General features: G+C 43.6%; 1 protein-coding gene across 4 annotated transcripts in view; it reads right to left on the bottom strand.

Annotated features, from left to right (window-relative positions):
* The window catches only part of MAML3 (mastermind like transcriptional coactivator 3), a 445,572-nt gene that overhangs the window by 179,542 nt on the left and 247,819 nt on the right, over positions 1-18,211 (bottom strand). For all 4 annotated transcript variants that reach the window (XM_021100677.2, XM_084972848.1, XM_084972849.1 and 1 more), the window contains exon 2: positions 12,066-13,613. In XM_021100677.2, coding sequence (XP_020956336.2) covers positions 12,066-13,613 — 1,548 coding nt within the window. The remainder of the gene's footprint in view (positions 1-12,065; positions 13,614-18,211) is intronic.

Here is an 18,211-nt window from a genome sequence, read left to right as displayed (position 1 = left end):
TAGGATAAATAATAACAACTGCTTGAGTCGCTTTTAAATACAAATACATTCTGATTTTTAGATGTATATGTGACATGCCCATCACCTTTTAGAAAATGTTACACCACCCTAATATTTGACCTTATTGTCATAAATATTTGATTCATTCCCCTTTCATCTTATATATTTATTTGATCACCAAGCTCTGTTATTTCTTACTACTCAGCCATAAAAAAGAACACAATCATGCCGTCTGCAACAACATGGATGTAACTAGAGATGCTCATAGTAAGTGAACTAAGTCAGAAAGAGGAGGAAAAACACCATATAATATCACTTACATGTGAAATCTAAAATATGGCAGAAGTGAAGCTATCTACAAAACAGAAACAGGCTCTAAGGGAGGTAGGGCTTTTTTGTTTGTTTGTTTGTTTGTTTTTTTAGGGCCGCACCCATGGCATATGAAAGTACCCAGGCTAGGGGTTGAATGGGAGCTGAAGCCACTGGCCTACACCACAGCCAAGGGAGACAGGCTTTGATTTGAGTTTTAATGAGAGTGAGGGGGCTTCAAAATGATCTACACCAATACAGCAAATAGACTTTTGCTCCTGCATCATACAAAGAATGGGTGACATTCATCCACTGAAGCGCAGTGGATGCGTAAAGAGCCAGGCAGGGCCTGGGTTCAAAAATGGACTCCACCGCCTTTGAGCTGTAAGATACTGTACAGGGTATTTATCACTAGTAAATAAAGATACTACCTTCTGGGGAGGCTGAAAGCAAATAATACACATGGTGGCCCAAACAGATATCACCATGCCCATACATGGTATAGTTCAATATGTATTTGTCCCTTTCCTTTTAATCTCAGAAATTCCATGAAATAATGCCCTTTTCAATAATATGGATGCAACTAGAGATTCTCATACTAAGTGAAGTAAATCAGAAAGAGAAAGACAAATACCATATGATATCACTTATATAAGGAATCTAAAATAGGGCACAAATGAACCTATCTGCAGAAGAGAAACAGACTCACACAGAGAACAGACTCCAATGGGGAGCAGGGAGAGAGTGGGATGGACTGGGAGTTTGGGATTAGTAGATGCAAACTATTACATTTCGAATGGATGAGCAATGAGGTCCTGCTCTATAGCACAGGGCACTGTATCCAGTCCCTTGAATAGAACATGATAGAAGATAGTACGAGAAAAAAAATGTCTAAATATGTGTGACTGGGTCACTTTTCTGAACAGCAGAAATTGAAAGAATATTGTAAATCAACTATACTTTAATAGAAAATTTTTAATAAAAATTTATTGGAGTTCCCATTGTGGCTCAGTGGTAATGATCCAACTAGTATCCATGAGGATGCAGGTTTGATCCCTGGCCTCGCCCAGTGGGTTAAGGATCTGGCATTGCCGTGAGCTGTGGTATAGGTCATAGATGCGGCTGGGATTTGGCGTTGCTGTGGCTGTGCTGTAGGCTGCCAGCTGCAGCTCTGATTCAGTCACTAGCCTGGGAACCTCCATATGCTGTGGGTGTGGCCATAAAAAACACCCCTCCCCACCACACAAAGCTGTCATTCCTTTCCTCTAAATGCTGCTGTGGCTGTTCTTCCTTAAACTTTAAATGTCACATCCAGAGAGAGATTCTAACTGTCTCTACTTCAATGAGTAAAAAGGCCCCCAGCTGCTCTCCCACACACTCCGCCTCACTATTTTCCAGCAGGAACCTTCCCAACAGCCTGGCCATAATCTGCAGCATCCACGGAAGGAACGACTCCTTGCCGGCACTGAATGCCTTTCCACCCACTCTCCACCCATCTGACTCCTACTTATTCTTGATCAGCCTCAAGGCTTATCTTCTGCTTGGAGGCTGCTCCTTTCAACTCCTGGCAGCCCTGACCATCATCTTCTCTCTGCCCATGAGCCTTAACGTAGAATTTAGTAAGATGGCACTTATCCACTTGCTGCCTTGTATTAACTTGTATCATCAGCCTCCTTATCTCCCCAACTAGACTGCATACTGTTGGACACTGCAGAGGATATTAATTTGGTATCTCTTCTTCGTTTCTACTTAGAATTCTAAGAATTTCAGGAGTGAATGCATGGGGGGAGGGTAAGCCTGGTCAAATTTCTCCACTACATATACTTGTGATAGATCCTTAGGCTAGTAGGTTCCTTTCATGGCAAAAAAAGCCAGACCTACTCTCTTCTGTGTGAATGCACTGGATATCCACTGGGAAGCACAGGGCCAGGGTTTAGGTCCCATGAATGACCTGGCAAGGAAGGGAATCCAAGACAGGAAGGAGAATGAAATTGAGCATCTGGATGAGGCAACACTTCCTCAAAGCCCAGGAGCATCTGGGAAAGGTGCTTGGGTGCCATCTTTGACATGACAGTGTCAGAAAATGGAACCCCAAGTTGTGGTCCTACTGATGTGCCTGCCAGTAATCTTGCCCAGAGAAGAATGTCCCCAAAGAGGTCCTACGTAAGCCCTGTGCTTCCTTTAATGTGTGCACTTTCCACGCCATGGCTGGGTCTCTTCCTGGAGATCCTGAGGAAAGCAGCTCAGTACACACAAGGCGGGGCCCTTCCTTAGGAGGTCCTGAAACAGAGGACTGAATAGCCAGTGCTCTCTTTGGGAGATGATGGGAAATTCCATCCTTCACCATGGTGGGAGTGGGGAGCAGCACATACAGGATGAACTGCTTTGTCCAATGAAGAAAATCAACAGGAATAATTCCATGATTTATGAAACAAAGCTAGGACCCACAAGATTTGATCTCTTGAAAAACTTCACTCCATTCTAAAAAAGAAAAAGAAATTCCTATTTTTCCATCTTACGTCAAATGACACAAGTCTGAGACCTTGTCGAATTTATAGTTCCACAGAAAATAATAAAAGCATATGCAAATACTGAGCCATGAAATAAACATAGGCTGCTTTAATTCTAGCTCCAGAGTTATCCTATGTACTCTTCTCCAGTACAAAATGATGGTGGATAGCTTATTAAAATGCACCTTACCAAGCCTCATCCCAGATCTCCCGATTCTGTGTCCTTAGTGGTGGAATCTGATTCCCTATTTCTTGAACGATTGACTTGGCTGACCGTTAGGATTCCCCCAAAGTTTCAGACCACTGTTTGATGGGCTGTAAGCTCACTCAGTAAATAAGAATATTCTCATCCAACAAAACCTTGAAAGAGTATTCTCATAGGGGGCTAATTAAAACCCCTGTCTTCCACAATAGGACAATAAGATGTCGTATTTCCCTTCCTAAAACTTTTCTTTTTCTGTTGTTTACTCTAAGCCTGATGTTTCTAAGACGCTGACAGAATATCAATCAGGATTTTCAAAATATGCCGGTAATGTGGATGGAAATGACTTATTATCCCTATCAATTGGAACATTTCATTTATTGTCTGGAGTTTGGTAGTGCTCTGCCTACTGGTCTCCCCTCAGCTGGGAGGCCCCGGATTCAGTCAGTGATGAGTGTTCTGTCAATATTTTACCTCGCATCTGAGTTGTCAGATTCCATTGGCTTAGTCAGGGTCATTGAAACTAAACTGTTTTTATAGTTCTTGAAGTAAGTCAATATTTTCAAGATCTTAAAAACTCTCCAATAGCTCTATCACGAGATCTTGTTCTAAAATAGCATGATGATGGTGTTGACACTGCTGTTTTTCTGAACGCATGTATTTGACATGTAAATTTTATGTTAAGAGCACTCTTTGGCATTCATGAAATCAGCTCTATTAAAGCCCAAAAGGTTAGAAGCCATAATGTGAAAACTGCTGTACTATATACATTTCAATATTGGGCAACATTCGGTATTTGGATAGAAAGATGTTGAAAGTCACTGAGGAAGCCTCTGGTAGATTGAACACTCGCATTTATCTTGGCTTTCTCTAACTCCCAGGTATGATGCCAATAAAGGAATAAATATGATATAAGCATTCAAGAAAAAAAAGGATGGGAGATGGAAATGGCTATCAAGGAGTGTCACCAAAATGTTGGAAGATGAAAATCAAATGGCTTAGAGGTAAACAACTGAGTGTTTAGAGAATGCTAAATCTAATCCTGTGGTGAGGAAGAAAAAAAAAAAAAATGGCAAGATGGTTCAAGCTCAAGGATACTGTAAAGTCTCAGGAGTCAGTAGCACCTCTGAGTGCCCGGAGGGGAGGTGTGGGGTGCTGCACGGGAAAGGAACATTGGCTCAGGTTCCGTTCAGTGAAGAGGTAGACCAGATACACAATCCCAGATTGAAAGAATCTGGAATGGTTAAGCCACAAGACTATGGAATCTTGAATCCCAGCCCTAGCTGGGGTGGGTTGGGTCGGGTTGAGGAGCCATATAAAACAGGGAGATGAAGCGAGAGTCTACACAGTATTTAGTGAGACGCCCCTCCCATCACCACCACCTACTCAGCTGCCTCTGCTCAGCTCTGAAAGCTAGCCCCTAGGTTTCAAAACTCTCTGAAATGAGATTGAAGGAGTCTTTTCCGGTTGGCCCTAGCGGGGAGAAACGTCTGCACACACTGACTCAATAAACTGGCTGGGTTCTAGCTCAATCCCCCTGCAGCAAAGCCCCACATTTGACAAGCCCTATCTAAGCACAGAGAGCAAGTAATTCGTTTTAGTGTGGCTCACTCTTTAAGTAAACAAACATTTGAGAAAAACTTCCAATGTGAAAGAAAATGAAAGTGAGCATATGGAAAAGGGGCGCGCAGGAGAAATAGAGAAAAGCAGGGAGTGCAAAAAAACTTAATTTAAAAATGACAATATCTTTAGATCGAAAGGAGTAAATTAGAGAACAAGGGACAGCTTATGGAAATTAAAACCGTGATAAAAAGAAAGTCTTTAATTTTAGAGCTGGAGCATAAAGTTAAGAAAATCTCACATAACAGAACAAATGGACAAAGACAAGGAAAACTGAAGATACGAAAATTAGAGAACAATCCAGGAGGTCTGATACAAGATGAATGAAAGTTCCAGGAAGTTGAAAGGAGAGCAAAGGGAAGGCAGAAATGATCAAAGAATAATACGAGAACACATCTTAAGGACACATTTCCTAATTTAAAAAAAAAAAAATGAAAAAGGGCTACAGTAAGGCCTACCATTGTGAAATTTCAGGGATAAAAGAGGATTTGAAAAGCTTTCAGAGTGAAAAAACAGGTTCCACACATAGGGTGGGAGATCCGAACGCTACAGGACTTCTCAACAGTATGAAAGCTCTAGGATGGTGAAAAAATGACATCACAATTCTGATGAAATATGTTTTCTTAACTATAATTCTACATCTGGCAACTATCAATCAAATGTGAGGATAAAGACAATCTCAAAAATCACTTCCATAAAAACAATCTCCCGTGTACTTTTTCTTTCTTCCCTTCTTTTTAGGGCCACCTCTGCAGCACACGGAGGTTCCCAGGCTAGGGGTCGAATCAGAGCTGCAGCTGCTGGCCTACCCCACAGCCACAGCCACACCAGATCCAATCTACAAGCTGCAGGGTAGGTCACAGATGCTTAACCCACAGAGCAAGGCCAGGGATCGAACCCACATCCTCACAGAGACCACGTAGGGTTCTTAACTTGCTGAGCCACAATGGGAACTCCAGGGTGCACCTTTTCCTAAGAAGCTCTGAGGATGTGCTCCACCAATTTGAGGGCCTAACCAAGAAAAAGGAGGAGGGATCAAGAAGGCAGAAAGTGCAACACAGAAGGGAGGGGAAATATTCCAAGAATGATGGTGAAGGGCCGTTGTACGACCTCAGTTAAGCAGCAGGCCAAGAAAAATGTAGGATAGAAGACTGGAACAAGAGTGCATAAACCTTCAGGAAAGACACAAAAGGAAAGAAAGAAAGAAGGAGGAGCGATCAGGGGAGAGAGAGAAGGAGAAAGAGGTTGAGAAAGAGAGAGAGAAGTAGGTAAGAGAGGAGAGAGGGAAGGAGAAAGAGAGAAAAGGAAATAAAATAGTAAGAAAAGATAGATGACTTGATGTGCTAGATCATATTGAAAGTTTTACAGGGTCAGAAAGGTAGAGGATAAGATTTCCCTTGTGGTTCAGTACGTTGAAGATCCAGCATTGTCCCTGCAGTGGCTCAGGTTGCTGCCGTGGTGCAGGTTCGATCCCTGGCCTGGGAACTCCCTCCCACATGCCTCAGGCACAGACAAAAGAAAAGCTGGGGATAGATCGAAGGTAGGTGCAGAGATTTTAAATTTTAAAATTTAAATAAATTCCAGGGAAAACAAAAAAGTTATTACCCCCCAATGAGGAAACAGAATCACAGTATACTACATAGTTCAACTGGGGGGCAGTAGGCAAAAGTCAGTCATGTCAAGACAGAATTCTTTGAAATTCATAATCTGTGATCTCTCTAGGTACACAGAAAGCGGGAGAGAGAAAAAAAGAGGGACTGTGTGTGAGGGGGTATTTGTGAGGAGCTAGTGTGAGTTAAATCCTTATCTTCTGTAGAATCAAATAATTGAAATATTGTTGAGGAATAGGAGTTTATGGCAATAATTAAAACTTAACAAATTGAAGTGGCCACTGTTGGAAAGCAAAAATTAGAATGGAGGGGATGAAGCAGGGGGCCTCATAGCACTATTCGGCTTTCTGGACCATGTCATATATTATTTGTAAAATATATATATTTATAAAATAAACTGTATACACACACATATATTTATAAAATAAACTGTACACACACACACACATTTATTTATTTTTTTATTTATGGAAACTAAACAGAGGGGCTCCAAGTTTTTATTTTTTTTTAATTAAAAAAAAATTTTGTGTGTGTGTTTTTGCTATTTCTTGGGCCGCTCCCATGGCATATGGAGGTTCCCAGGCTAGGGGTCCAATCGGAGCTGTAGCCACCGGCCTACGCCAGAGCCGCAGCAACTCAGGATCTGAGACGCGTCTGTGACCTACACCACAGCTCACGGCAACACCGGATCCTTAACCCACTGAGCAAGGCCAGGGATCGAACCTGCAACCTCATGGTTCCTAGTTGGATTCGTTAACCACTGAGCCACGACGGGAACTCCTCCAAGTTTTTAAAGTTAAGGAAAATATCTGTTCAAAGAGAATTCCATGAGGTCTGTGAATACTGAAGCTCTGTTCTTTCTGTGGAGATTTTATGGCTACAAAGCTTACAATAATATACCTCACATGAAACCCAACAGATTTTGGCAAAATAAAACTGAAAGGGGTTTCTATTTCTGTAAAATAGAAACATATATGGACTCATTTCGATAGGCACAGCTACACACAGAAAACACACATATGAAGAATAAAGTAGTAACAGAGCTATGATTTATCTAGTCCTATGATTGCAGCTAGCAAAAATTAACATCACATGCTGGAAATTATTCTTGGGCTCTGGGTATCTGTCCTTTTACCCTCCCTTTTTAAAGAAAACTTTTGTGAATTATTTTATGGTTGCACCCTCGGCATATGGAAGTTCCCAGGCCAGGGACTGAATCTCAGCCACAGCTGTGACCCACACCACAGCAACTCAGCAACAAAGGACACTTTAACCCACTGCACCGGGCCAGGGACTGAACCCATGCCTCTGCAGTGACCTGAGCCGCTGTAGGCAGATTCTTAACCCACTGTGCCACAGTGGGAACCCCCCATCTACCCTTCCTTGATCAGCAAGTAGTCATTTGCTTTTGCTTTACTTCTTTTATAGTTGCTCCATTGTTTTTTTCGCTTGTCAGACACAGAGACAGAGTTTGCCATCCCAGCAACCTCACTGTTGTTCCACCAGTTCAAGATAATCACCTCCTATCAAAGGCCTCTTTAAGGACTTGCCTTTCCAGTTCTTCTATTTGATCTCAATAGCAGCTCTGCGCTATCTGTGCTAACACTCTCCCAATTGAAGCTGATAATCAACTGTAAACATATTTTTGGCCCAAACTTTGATCACTGCCATCAAATGACTTATAAAACATTAAGACAGTATTAGGTACCGAGCAAAACTTAGCAAAAACAGAGAGAAACAGAGAGAGAGAGATCCTGTCCTTGAGAAACAAGATCAGGAAAAGATAGTAGACCTACAGGATCAAAGTAAGTTTGGAAACACATCTTTTAAAAATTAGAAAGCAATTTAGAAGGTCCAATACAGGATGAAGAGAAGTTGCAGAAAGTAGAAAAGGAGGAACGGGAAAAATGATCAGAGAAATAACACAAGAGCATAACTCAGAGAAGAGCATAACTCAGAGAAGAGCTGAAACCTTCTTAACAGTGGAAATTTTATTGACATTTTCATTGTCATTGGTTTAGCTGATTTTCATCGGAATTAAGAGAAGATTGTAAGACCAAAGGAGAAGTGGAGAGAGAGAGGAAAAGAGAGTGAAGTGTCAGGAGAAGGGTTTTTCTCAACTATCTCGCAAAGCAGGGATTCACAACGCACCTCAATCCTACTGGCAAACTGGCTGGATAACTATGGATTTTTTAAAAAGGAATTGGTAAAGTATAAACCTTTAAATATAGGGTATGTTCCTCCCTTAAAAATTTTTTTTTTCTGATGGTAGAATAAACATACATGTATGATGGAACATTTCAAAAATTCAGGAAAGTATAAAGAGGAAAACAATAATCACTCATAACTTTACCAACCAGAAACACCACTCTTTTTTTTTTTTCTTTTTTGGCCACGCTTGTGGCATATAAAATCTTCCGGGCCAGGGATTGAATCCAGGCCCCAGCTACGAACTTCACCACAGCTGCAGCAATGCAGGATTCTTAACCCACTGCACTGGGTTGGGGATTGAACCTGTACCATTGCCGCAACAATGCCAGACCCTTAACCGTCTGCACCACAGTGGGAACTCCCAGGAACAACACTCTTAATAGTTTATGGAGTCAGTATCTTTCTATACCTATGAAAAAATGCAATTTAGATCGTGACGTACAAGCTGTTGTTTGAGCTGCTTTATTCCCTCATACTATGGGCATCCCTGTGTATTAACCATTCACTAATAGCATGATTTTCATGTATATTTCTATTTTTCCAAAATGCTTATGTTGATCCTAATTTTTCACTATCAAGTAACACCATGAGCATAGTCTTTGTATACATTTCTTCGTTTAATTCTTTAAATACTTGAATTAAAATAATTTAATTCTTTCCTTCTTTCTTTAAATTCTTTAAAAAGGAACAATATGTAAATTCAGAGAAGTGGAATTACCAGATAAAATATATTAAAATTTTTGAAATAAGTTTTGCGTGTTTTTCGCTATTTTCAGTTCTCTCTTTCCGGAAAACTCCAGGAATGGATGTGAATTTCTATTTGTTGTTTCTGGGAGAAATGGCATTTTCTGTAAATGTCCCAAATAAGTAAACATCTATATAATTATCCCAAAATAAAATGTTCTAGTGTTATTAGCTTTGGTGCTCAAGGCATTCATCAAAACTAAATGTTGATCACAGTCCTTGTGGCCAACAAAGAATAAAGTGAATTTTCACTAGCAACAGCAGAAAACAAATTTGAACTACACCTATGTATAATTATACTCTATGTTTTGCCTACAATTCCCGCTTGTATTTGTGTGATGTACTCACACAGAGTGTAATGAACTATTCTGAGGTCTGTGCCAATACTTCTCCACAATCAGATAAAAGCATGAAATAAATGGTATGTTTGCAGAAAGATATTCACACGTTTATATACGTATTTGGAAGCTTGTTTCAAGCAGTGGTGAGTTAGTGTTTCATTAAAAAGCATGCTTTTGCTTGATGGTTCTTTATGAGATTATGAAATGATTCCTCTTAACAAGGAAGATGCTGTCTACCCTGAAAGCAGCTGGTGAGATGGAAGGAGAAGAGGAGGAGCCCACGGATTTAATCCAGAAAACCATCACTTTCATTTCTTCATCACTTGACTGAGCCCTTTCAAAACATGACCTCTGTGGCTCAAGGCTTCGGTTACTCATAGCCAGGCAAGTTTAAGGACCTGAAGTAAGCACCTTTAAAATTCATGTTCCAGCAAAGACAGGGGCTTTCCAAGTTAGCAATTTCAAAAGATGTTTGGTGAGGGTGGGGAGCGAGGATGGCTTGCACTGCACCCACCTGTCTGCAGAGTGGGAATTAATCATCTTTGGTCTGGCTTGGAGGAAGTACTCTGGGTGAAAAACAGTGGATGCAGAAGCACAGTTTGTATGAAGATTAACAGCAGACCATTCTGACAGCCTGCCATCTCATAAACCTCTGATGGGCGTCTGGGCTACAACAAACAACCTGTGTATTGCCTCTATTTTTCCCTGCTCCACAACTTAATACTGAAATGTATAAAAGGTTGCATTTTCCAATGGTATATATATTTTTAATGAAACCAAGATAAAACATAAAAGTTCACATTTCAATGATGTTTTTCTACTAGCTACTGATGGCAGTTGATATAAACCAAGCTATCTTTTAATTTCTCCAGAAAGAATTTCTTTCGAGCCGGTCGGCATGTGCAGACAAGAAACCACTGGGAGGCTTGGGGGTTGGAAGTGCTGTGACAGACAGGCATCAAGCCACAGAGCTCAGGCCTGTCTCTGCAGGCCAGTACTACCTCCAGCCCTGCAGCCTCCATCAAGCTTGGCGAGGTGGGTAGGGGGTGGGGTGGGCACACCAAGAGCTACGAGATGCAAACAGCACCATGGCACCGGGTGATGCAAGTCTGCCTGCCTACTTCCTGGTGCGTCTAATGCTTCCCATGGTACACGCATATCCAAGCACTAGCTACGTACGGCCTGTTTGCACACAAAGGCCTCCAGAGCAGAGATCTTTCTGCACAATTTCCAACTGCAGTGCAAATATGGGCATCCTGAGAGGACTGAGGCACCGAATTGTGCCTACACCATTTACAACAATTGGCAGTAAAATGATGGCTCATGAATTCACTCACATTGGGGTGAGAAGAAGGGTGCATTTCCCTGTTCCCCCTTTCCCTTGAGGTAGATAAAGTGTCGAATTAAAGGAGATTTACTATTTACAATAGCCAAGACATGGAAGAAACCTAAATGTCCATTGACAGAGAAATGGATAAAGAAAATGTGGTACATATATACAATGGAATATTACTCAGCTGTAAAAAAGAATGAAACCCATTTGTAGCAACACAGATGGACCTAGAGATCATCATACTAAGTGAAGTAAGCCAGATAGAGAAAGACAAATAATCATGTGGTATCTCTTATATGTGGACTCTAAAAAGTAGTACAAACAAACCTATTTACAAACCATCAATAGTCTCGCTGATATAGAAAGCAAACTTATGGTTACTAAAGGGGAAAGGTGGGGGGAGAGGGGAGAGGTAAATTATGGGGTTGGGATTAACATATACACATATAAAACATATACTGCAGATAACCAATAAGGACCTAACTGACCTAATGTATAGCATAGGGAACTATACTCAATATTTTGTAATAGCCTATAAAGTCATCATCAAATTCTCCCAAATCACAGCTAAATTAATTGGAGAGGTTTTACTGTCCCCCCACGTCATGAGGTTGAAACACCTTCTAATGGCACTAGTTTAGCAACAAATGTTGAAACATTGCACAGTCCTACAAAAATCTGTCCTCCACTTCACTTGGAAAATACAGAAAACTCTCTCACCTTTGAACATCAAAAGTCCAGATTTCCACGATTCGCCGTTCAGCGAGATGGGTGAAGGCTGTTCGAGACCTTTGATGATGGCGGGAAAGAACTCTAAATGCTCTGGCCTTCCCACCACCCCCAATCCAGGACCCCGTGACCTGGGAGTGAAGCTACATGAGGGGCACCTTGTTCTGCCCTGTGACCTTTCCAGCCCGCCCCCCTCAGGCTGAGCACAGTACGTCACTTTCGGCATCTCATCTGCTGTCAGAATTCCCAGGCACTCAAATACTGGAAAGTAGATTGTGCCACTTTTTTCCATCTCTTGGAAAAAAAACCCCAAACATAGTGACGGCATGAGGATGTGCAGGAAGGATTTTCTACAGGTAATTACACCCCTACTGCTGGAGCCTGGAAGCATCACACATCAGTGGTCTGAAACGCCCCAGGAGGGCACCTCCAAGTGCATCCCACTTTTCCACTCACCTGACTGTGGGCTGAAAGGGCAGGGTAAGCCATGGGCTGATTCATCACCCCCTTCTGCTTGATGAGAAGCATGCGTTTCTGGTCCTCACTCAGGTGTGCCCTGGGAGCCTGGAGCTGCGGCGGGGGCTGCTGCTGCGGCTGCGGTGGGGGCTGCGGCTGCTGGATGTAGGGCATCAGGGGGGTTTTGTTGGGATTGGCCATCGGGGGGGTCATCCTCTGACTCAAGTCTGCGTTAAAATGGGTCAGAGGCTTCGTGTTGCCGTAAGTGAGAATATTGTGCTGCTTGTTCAGAGAGTTTGTACCCAAGTTATTTGGCTGCTGATTGATCATGTTCATGTGATTCTGAGGGAGGTAGTTATTCATTGTCGTCTTCTGCAGGTTGTTCGCCATCGGAGGCACTATAGGGTTTTGGTTGTTAAAGGCTTGGGGGTACATCATGGGGCTATTTGGTTTTTCCGCCGTGAAAGCTGCTCCGTATGGACTGGATGGAGGCCCCAAAGGAGACCAACTTGCAGTCTGATTGGAGTGTTGCTGTTGCTGCTGCTGTTGTTGCTGCTGCTGCTTCTGCTGCATGAGTTTGGCCCTTTGCTGCTGCTGCGCCGCCATCTGCTTGAGCTGCTCTGCTGGAGACAGGTCGGAGCTGGGCACGGCCACCGGGCCCGACCCTGAACCGGGTGCCGTCGCTGCCGCAGGGTTAAGGAGATAACCATTTCCAGGCCGGGCTGGAGCTTGGCCTGGCGTGTGGGCTTGGCTCGGAGTCGGAGGGGACTGGACCACACAGTTTGCTGGGGAGCTGGCGGGGTTTGGAGCCGCAGGAGTGCTGGCCACAGAAGGTAAACTGGGGGCCGTGGAGACAGCAGAAAAGGGAGGACCCGAAGAAGAAGGCCTGGCCTGGGGAGAGCCCATGGAGACGTGTGTAAAAGGGGAGTGGGACGGGTCACTCTTCACGCTGGCGCTCTCCTGGGACAGGGGCGTCTCCGTGGCTGGCTGTGAGAACTCCGGCTCCTTCTTCTCTTCAAAGTCTTCGTTGAACAGGTCCTGGATGTCATCCTCAGGCACCGTGTTAGCCAGTTCATCTATTAATTCTTGCCACTCCTGATCATTCAGGTTAATGTCTGAGAACAGCTTGTTCTGATTTGAGAGAGATGTTTCTGATGTGTCTATGCAAGTAGGGTCATCGAGTGGTTCTTGTTTGAGGTCCTTGCCCTGCAAGATGGTGAAGTTATCCTCCAGGTCACTGCAACCATTAACGGGGAGTTTAAGCTCTGGCAGTCTCCCATTCTTACTCAGATCTTCCAGAAGCCCAGGAGTGTGAGTTCCGCTATTCTGCAAGGGCAAAGACGGCTTCAGGTCAAGTTGGTGAAGAGGAGAAGCTGAAGTCAGCGGCATGGTGTTGGGCAAACTGTTGATGGCTTCCATCCCCGTGGGAAGGTCCTTTCGCAGGCGCTTGCTGGTTGGAGAAAAACTCCCATCACAAGCACCATTCTGCTGGTCTCCATTAAGTGGTGATCGTGCTCCTTCCAACTTCCTTTTCACTGTCTCTTGGAGCTGGAAAAGAAAGCAGAAAGAGGATGACTAAATCTCTAAGTCAAAGGTTACTCTGTAAGCATGGTGGCTTGCATGGCCCAAGAACTAATTTTCAAACGGTTTAGAACTTATAGAGTAGAAGTGACACTTGCAATTTCATGATTAGCCAGGCTTCAATTCAAATTCTAAGGAAAAAAGTTTTATCCAAAAGCAGAGCCCACATGGCTGAGAGATAGAAAACAAACTAAAGATAAGAGAGTGGAACAAAAGAAAAGTAACACTTAAGGCAGTGCTTCTCTTCTAGGGAAGAATTATCTATTATTATTTTTCAAATAAATGCTACATGTGAGGCTTGGACCAAAATGTGTCATACTCGAGGAAGATGGTAATACCTATCTTTTTCTTTTTTTTAATCTTTTTGCCATTTCTTGGGCCGCTCCTGCGGCATATAGAGGTTCCCAGGCTAGGGGTCAAATCGGAGCTGTAGCCACCGGCCCACGCCAGAGCCACAGCAACTCGGGATCCGAGCCGCGTCTGCGACCTACACCACAGCTCACGGCAACGCCAGATCCTTAACCCACTGAGCAAGGGCAGGGATCAAACCCGCAACCTCGTGGTTCCTAGTCGGATTCGTTAACCACTGCGCCACGACGGGAACTCCAGTAATACCTATCTTAAATGCCCGTCACATCTTAGTTGAGAACACTAAGGAATTAAATCAACGATACTTTAAAGAACACTAAAAATCCTCTAAGAATATGGAATTTAACCCTTTTACTGAATAGCATAGAAACAAAGATTAATGGTTAACATTACCCAAAACTTCCATTTGGTTCTTATTTTACTTGACCCCCAAGGACCTCAAGATACAAAAGCCTGCTCTGTTCTAACAGCACTTCCATGGGTTTCCAAGATACTGCACTTTCCTGGGTCTCCTACTTTCTCTCCCTCTGCTCTTTCTCAGTCTCCCTTATTTAGTCTTTTCGTTGTTGTTATTCTCCTAAATGCTGGGATTCTTCACTGTTTGGTCTTGAGCTTCATTCTGCCTCCAGGGCGCTGTATGATTTGGTTTCTTTTCTTGGAACACACTCCTCCCCCTCCTTCCCCCCTTCCCCTGGTAACAGTTACCCATCTTCCAGGTTGTATCTTAGAGTTCACTTCCTCTAGGAAATCTTCTCTCACATCCCTCCCCCACCTCAACAACCTTAGGTATCTCCTTTGACTGGCCGACGCGGGGTTGGAAATCCTGGAATAACTTTTTCCAAGCAACCTCTACTTACCCATTATAGCTTCTACCACACCTTGGGGCAATGCCTTAAGTGTCTGTTTAGCGAGTTCCAAGAAGGTAGGGACTATGGCTGGCTTGCTTACTGTGTATCTGTGGGGCTGCACCTGGTGTTCAGATCAGGTTCATAGCAGTGGTTCATAGGCAACGGCAAAACTGAATAACACTATTGTCCAATTCAGGGGCTAATGGAGGTGAGTTTGGATCAGACCAGGGGCAACTCCACGGAGCATAAGGAATGCCTGACTTTGAGATTCTCTCTACATTCCTAATGATGAGATCTCTAACCCTGACGAGTGTCATGTCCACTTAACTGAACTCATTTGAAAAGTCTTGTTAACTCTATGGATTTTTCTGAGCCTGCTGCATTCCTTTCTGCTAGAAAGGGCCAGTCTATAGGGCTCTGGTGAAAAAGGCTGCCACAGAGGGGGTCCTGGGCAAATACTCTGCTGAAAGATGACACCGGAAAGACCAAGCTGTTAGAAGGAGGTTTCAGTAACTTTACAGTGTTGGAGGCATGAGGTAGAGTAACCTGGGGAGGGAGGGGGTAGAACAGCCCCTCACGGGGGCGCCCTCCTATCCTCAGCAGAGGGCTGTGTATCACAGAACAAGGGAAGAGAGGAGCAGGCTTCCCACTGACCTCGCACTCACATGGAACTGCTAAGCCTCTAGAAGAGCCCTGCGTATGATAAAACCAATCCAGAGATGAGGCGGGGGATTCTAAGAAGTGCCACTTTATTGCTATTTTCTCATAAGTAGAGAATTCCATTTTAAAAGTAAACAGAAAAGGTCCTTAAGTAAAAATCCATGGAGTTCCCATCTTGGCGCAGTGGAAACAAATCTGACTAAGAACCACGAGGTTGCGGGTTTGATCCCTGGCCTTGCTCAGTGGATTAAGGATCCAGCGTAGCTATGAGCTGTGGTGTAATTCGCAGATGCGACTCGGATCTGGCATTGCTGTGGCTGTGGTGTAGGCCGGCAGCAACAGCTCCAATTAGACCCCTAGCCTGGGAACCTCCATATGCTGCAGGTGCAGCCCTAAAAAGACAAAAGCCAAAAAAGAAAAAGAAAAAAGAAATGCATTTCCAATAAAAGTTAAATTAAAAAAAAAATCCAGTCTAACCCTGGTTCTTAATTTGATTTTTTTTTCTTTTGCTTTTTTTAGGGGCCACACCCGCTGCACAAGGAAGTTCCCAGTCTAGTAGTCGAATTGGAGCTACAGCGCCAACCTACGCCACAGCCACAGATCCTTAGCCCACTGAGCAAGGCCAGGGATCGAACCTGAGTCCTCATGGATGCTAGTCAGATTTGTTTCCACTGAGCCATGACAGGAACTCCCCAGTTCTTCGATTTTTAGTCACAACACCAAACATTCTGTAGTTACTTGGCAGAAGCCCCTGAATTGCTGAAAACAAGGCCCTAACTGGGACACACTGGAATTTGACTTCAGAGTGGATACTGGCTCAATCCATCATATTAGATAGGAACTGCTAGAAAATTACATTAGTTATTGAACAAACCAGGATACCATGGTTCTTGTCATCGGTGTGGTAGATACTTGACTGCAGCTCCAGCACAGAGCGGCAAGTTCAGGGGCCAAAGGAAATAAGGCTTGAGGCCCTTGGCACCTCTTGAAGGAACGTTAACCTTAAAAAAAAAATAAGCTCTTGTTTCAAAAAATGAACCTGACTGTATTTTTAAAAGTACAGGTCCACGGTTCTGTTCTAGACCATGAGGTGGATGGGGTAGGATGGAGAAATAAAGATAAATGCTCTATTGCTTCCCCTGGAAAAGAGTGGTGGCCAAGACCATGGAGAGAGACAGGTCTGGCTGGGAACCTCAAGTCTCACCTGTTACCAGCAGAACAGGCCTAGGTGGGTGAGGCAGCATAGGACAGAACAAGTGTAGTGGCCCTGGAGTAAGAATGCCTGGGCTCAAACCCAAGCCACCTGCTCCCCACTCCCTAAGGGTTACTACATATAAATGTCTGGTACTTAGTAAGTGTTAGTTACTATTAGAAAGTGAGTTAGGAGTTCCCATCGTGGCTCAGTGGTTAACGAATCCAACTAGGAACCATGTGGTTGTGGGTTTGATCCCTGGCCTTGCTCAGTGGGTTGGGGATCCGGCGTTGCCATGAGCTGTGGTGTAGGTCGCAGATGTGGCTCGGATCCCGCATTGCTGTGGCTCTGGTGTAGGCCGGCAGCTACAATTCTGATTAGACCCCTAGCCTGGGAACCTCCATGTGCCTCATGTGAGGACCTAGAAAAACAAACAAACAAAAAAAAAAATCAAAAAAAAAAAAAAAAAAAAAAGGAAAGTGAGTTACATGAAGGTAGGGAATTTTCTGGGTTTTTTAGCTACTAGAAACTTATTAACTCTCCTAAGATTTGGTTTCCTTATCTGCAAAATAGTTAATAATATCTAGCTCATGTGGTTACTGGGAGGTTGAACATAAATGAAAGAATGTGGAAAAGCATTAGCTTCATGCCCAGTATCCAGTAAGCATTCAAAAAGCCTTCACTATTATAATTTTTAAAATGCAGTCACATCAGTAGTCACAATTGCAACTGAGATAGATCAGTTTCCGGATCTCTAAATACAAATCGGTAAAATAGGTAATATTTCTGGCCCCTAGCCTGCCAAAGCCTAATGTTTTCCAAGCACCTTGTGTAGCTTTTTAAATATGAACAACAAAAGTCGAATTTGCAATTCAAGCCTGAGTCAAGTGCTAATGCATTCATGTCCTAGATTGTAGAACAGTGCTGGATTGTTGAGTCTCAAATCATACACTTTCAGGAGGCAACCTGAATGCAGCTCCTGAGTATTTCCTTCTCCTTGAAGGCCTATGTATTTCCTGTATCAGCACTGGGAGTATAAGAGAGACATTGCTGAAGACACACCGAAGCCATGTTACAGTTTTTAGCTGCATCCACACAGCAGAGCAATTCTAAGCAACCCTCCCATGTCTCTTCATCCTTTGCTAGATGGCAAGGTGCTCGGGTCTAACTCGGTCTGTGTGTCCCTCCAGGGAGATGCAAGGGGAGTGGGTAGGAGGAGACAGGACCTGAGTGCTGGGTAACTCACAAGCCTGCTGCTCAGCACGGCCAACTCCTTGGGGTAATGTCCTGTGGATGCCCCATCTCGCACTCAGGCCAGGGTCTCATTCCCAATAGCCTTATCTTAGGAAGTACCAGGCCCTTCTCCTCCCAAAGCTGGAAGCCACTCAGTATGATGTGTGCTCATGGAAGAATCACAGGAGCTCTTGACCGAGTTTCAGCTTCCTTGTTCCGGTATCACTATTATTACACATAAATATTTTCTCCCATGAAGGGAC

Source organism: Sus scrofa, chromosome 8 (assembly GCF_054392235.1).
Source record: "Sus scrofa isolate SSC_HxYL_T2T_F1_AM1 chromosome 8, Sscrofa_HxYL_maternal_Yorkshire_Landrace_v2.0, whole genome shotgun sequence".
Lineage (NCBI taxonomy): Eukaryota > Metazoa > Chordata > Mammalia > Artiodactyla > Suidae > Sus > Sus scrofa.
Note: the sequence above shows the minus strand (reverse complement) of the source record. Positions and strands in the feature narration are given on the sequence as shown.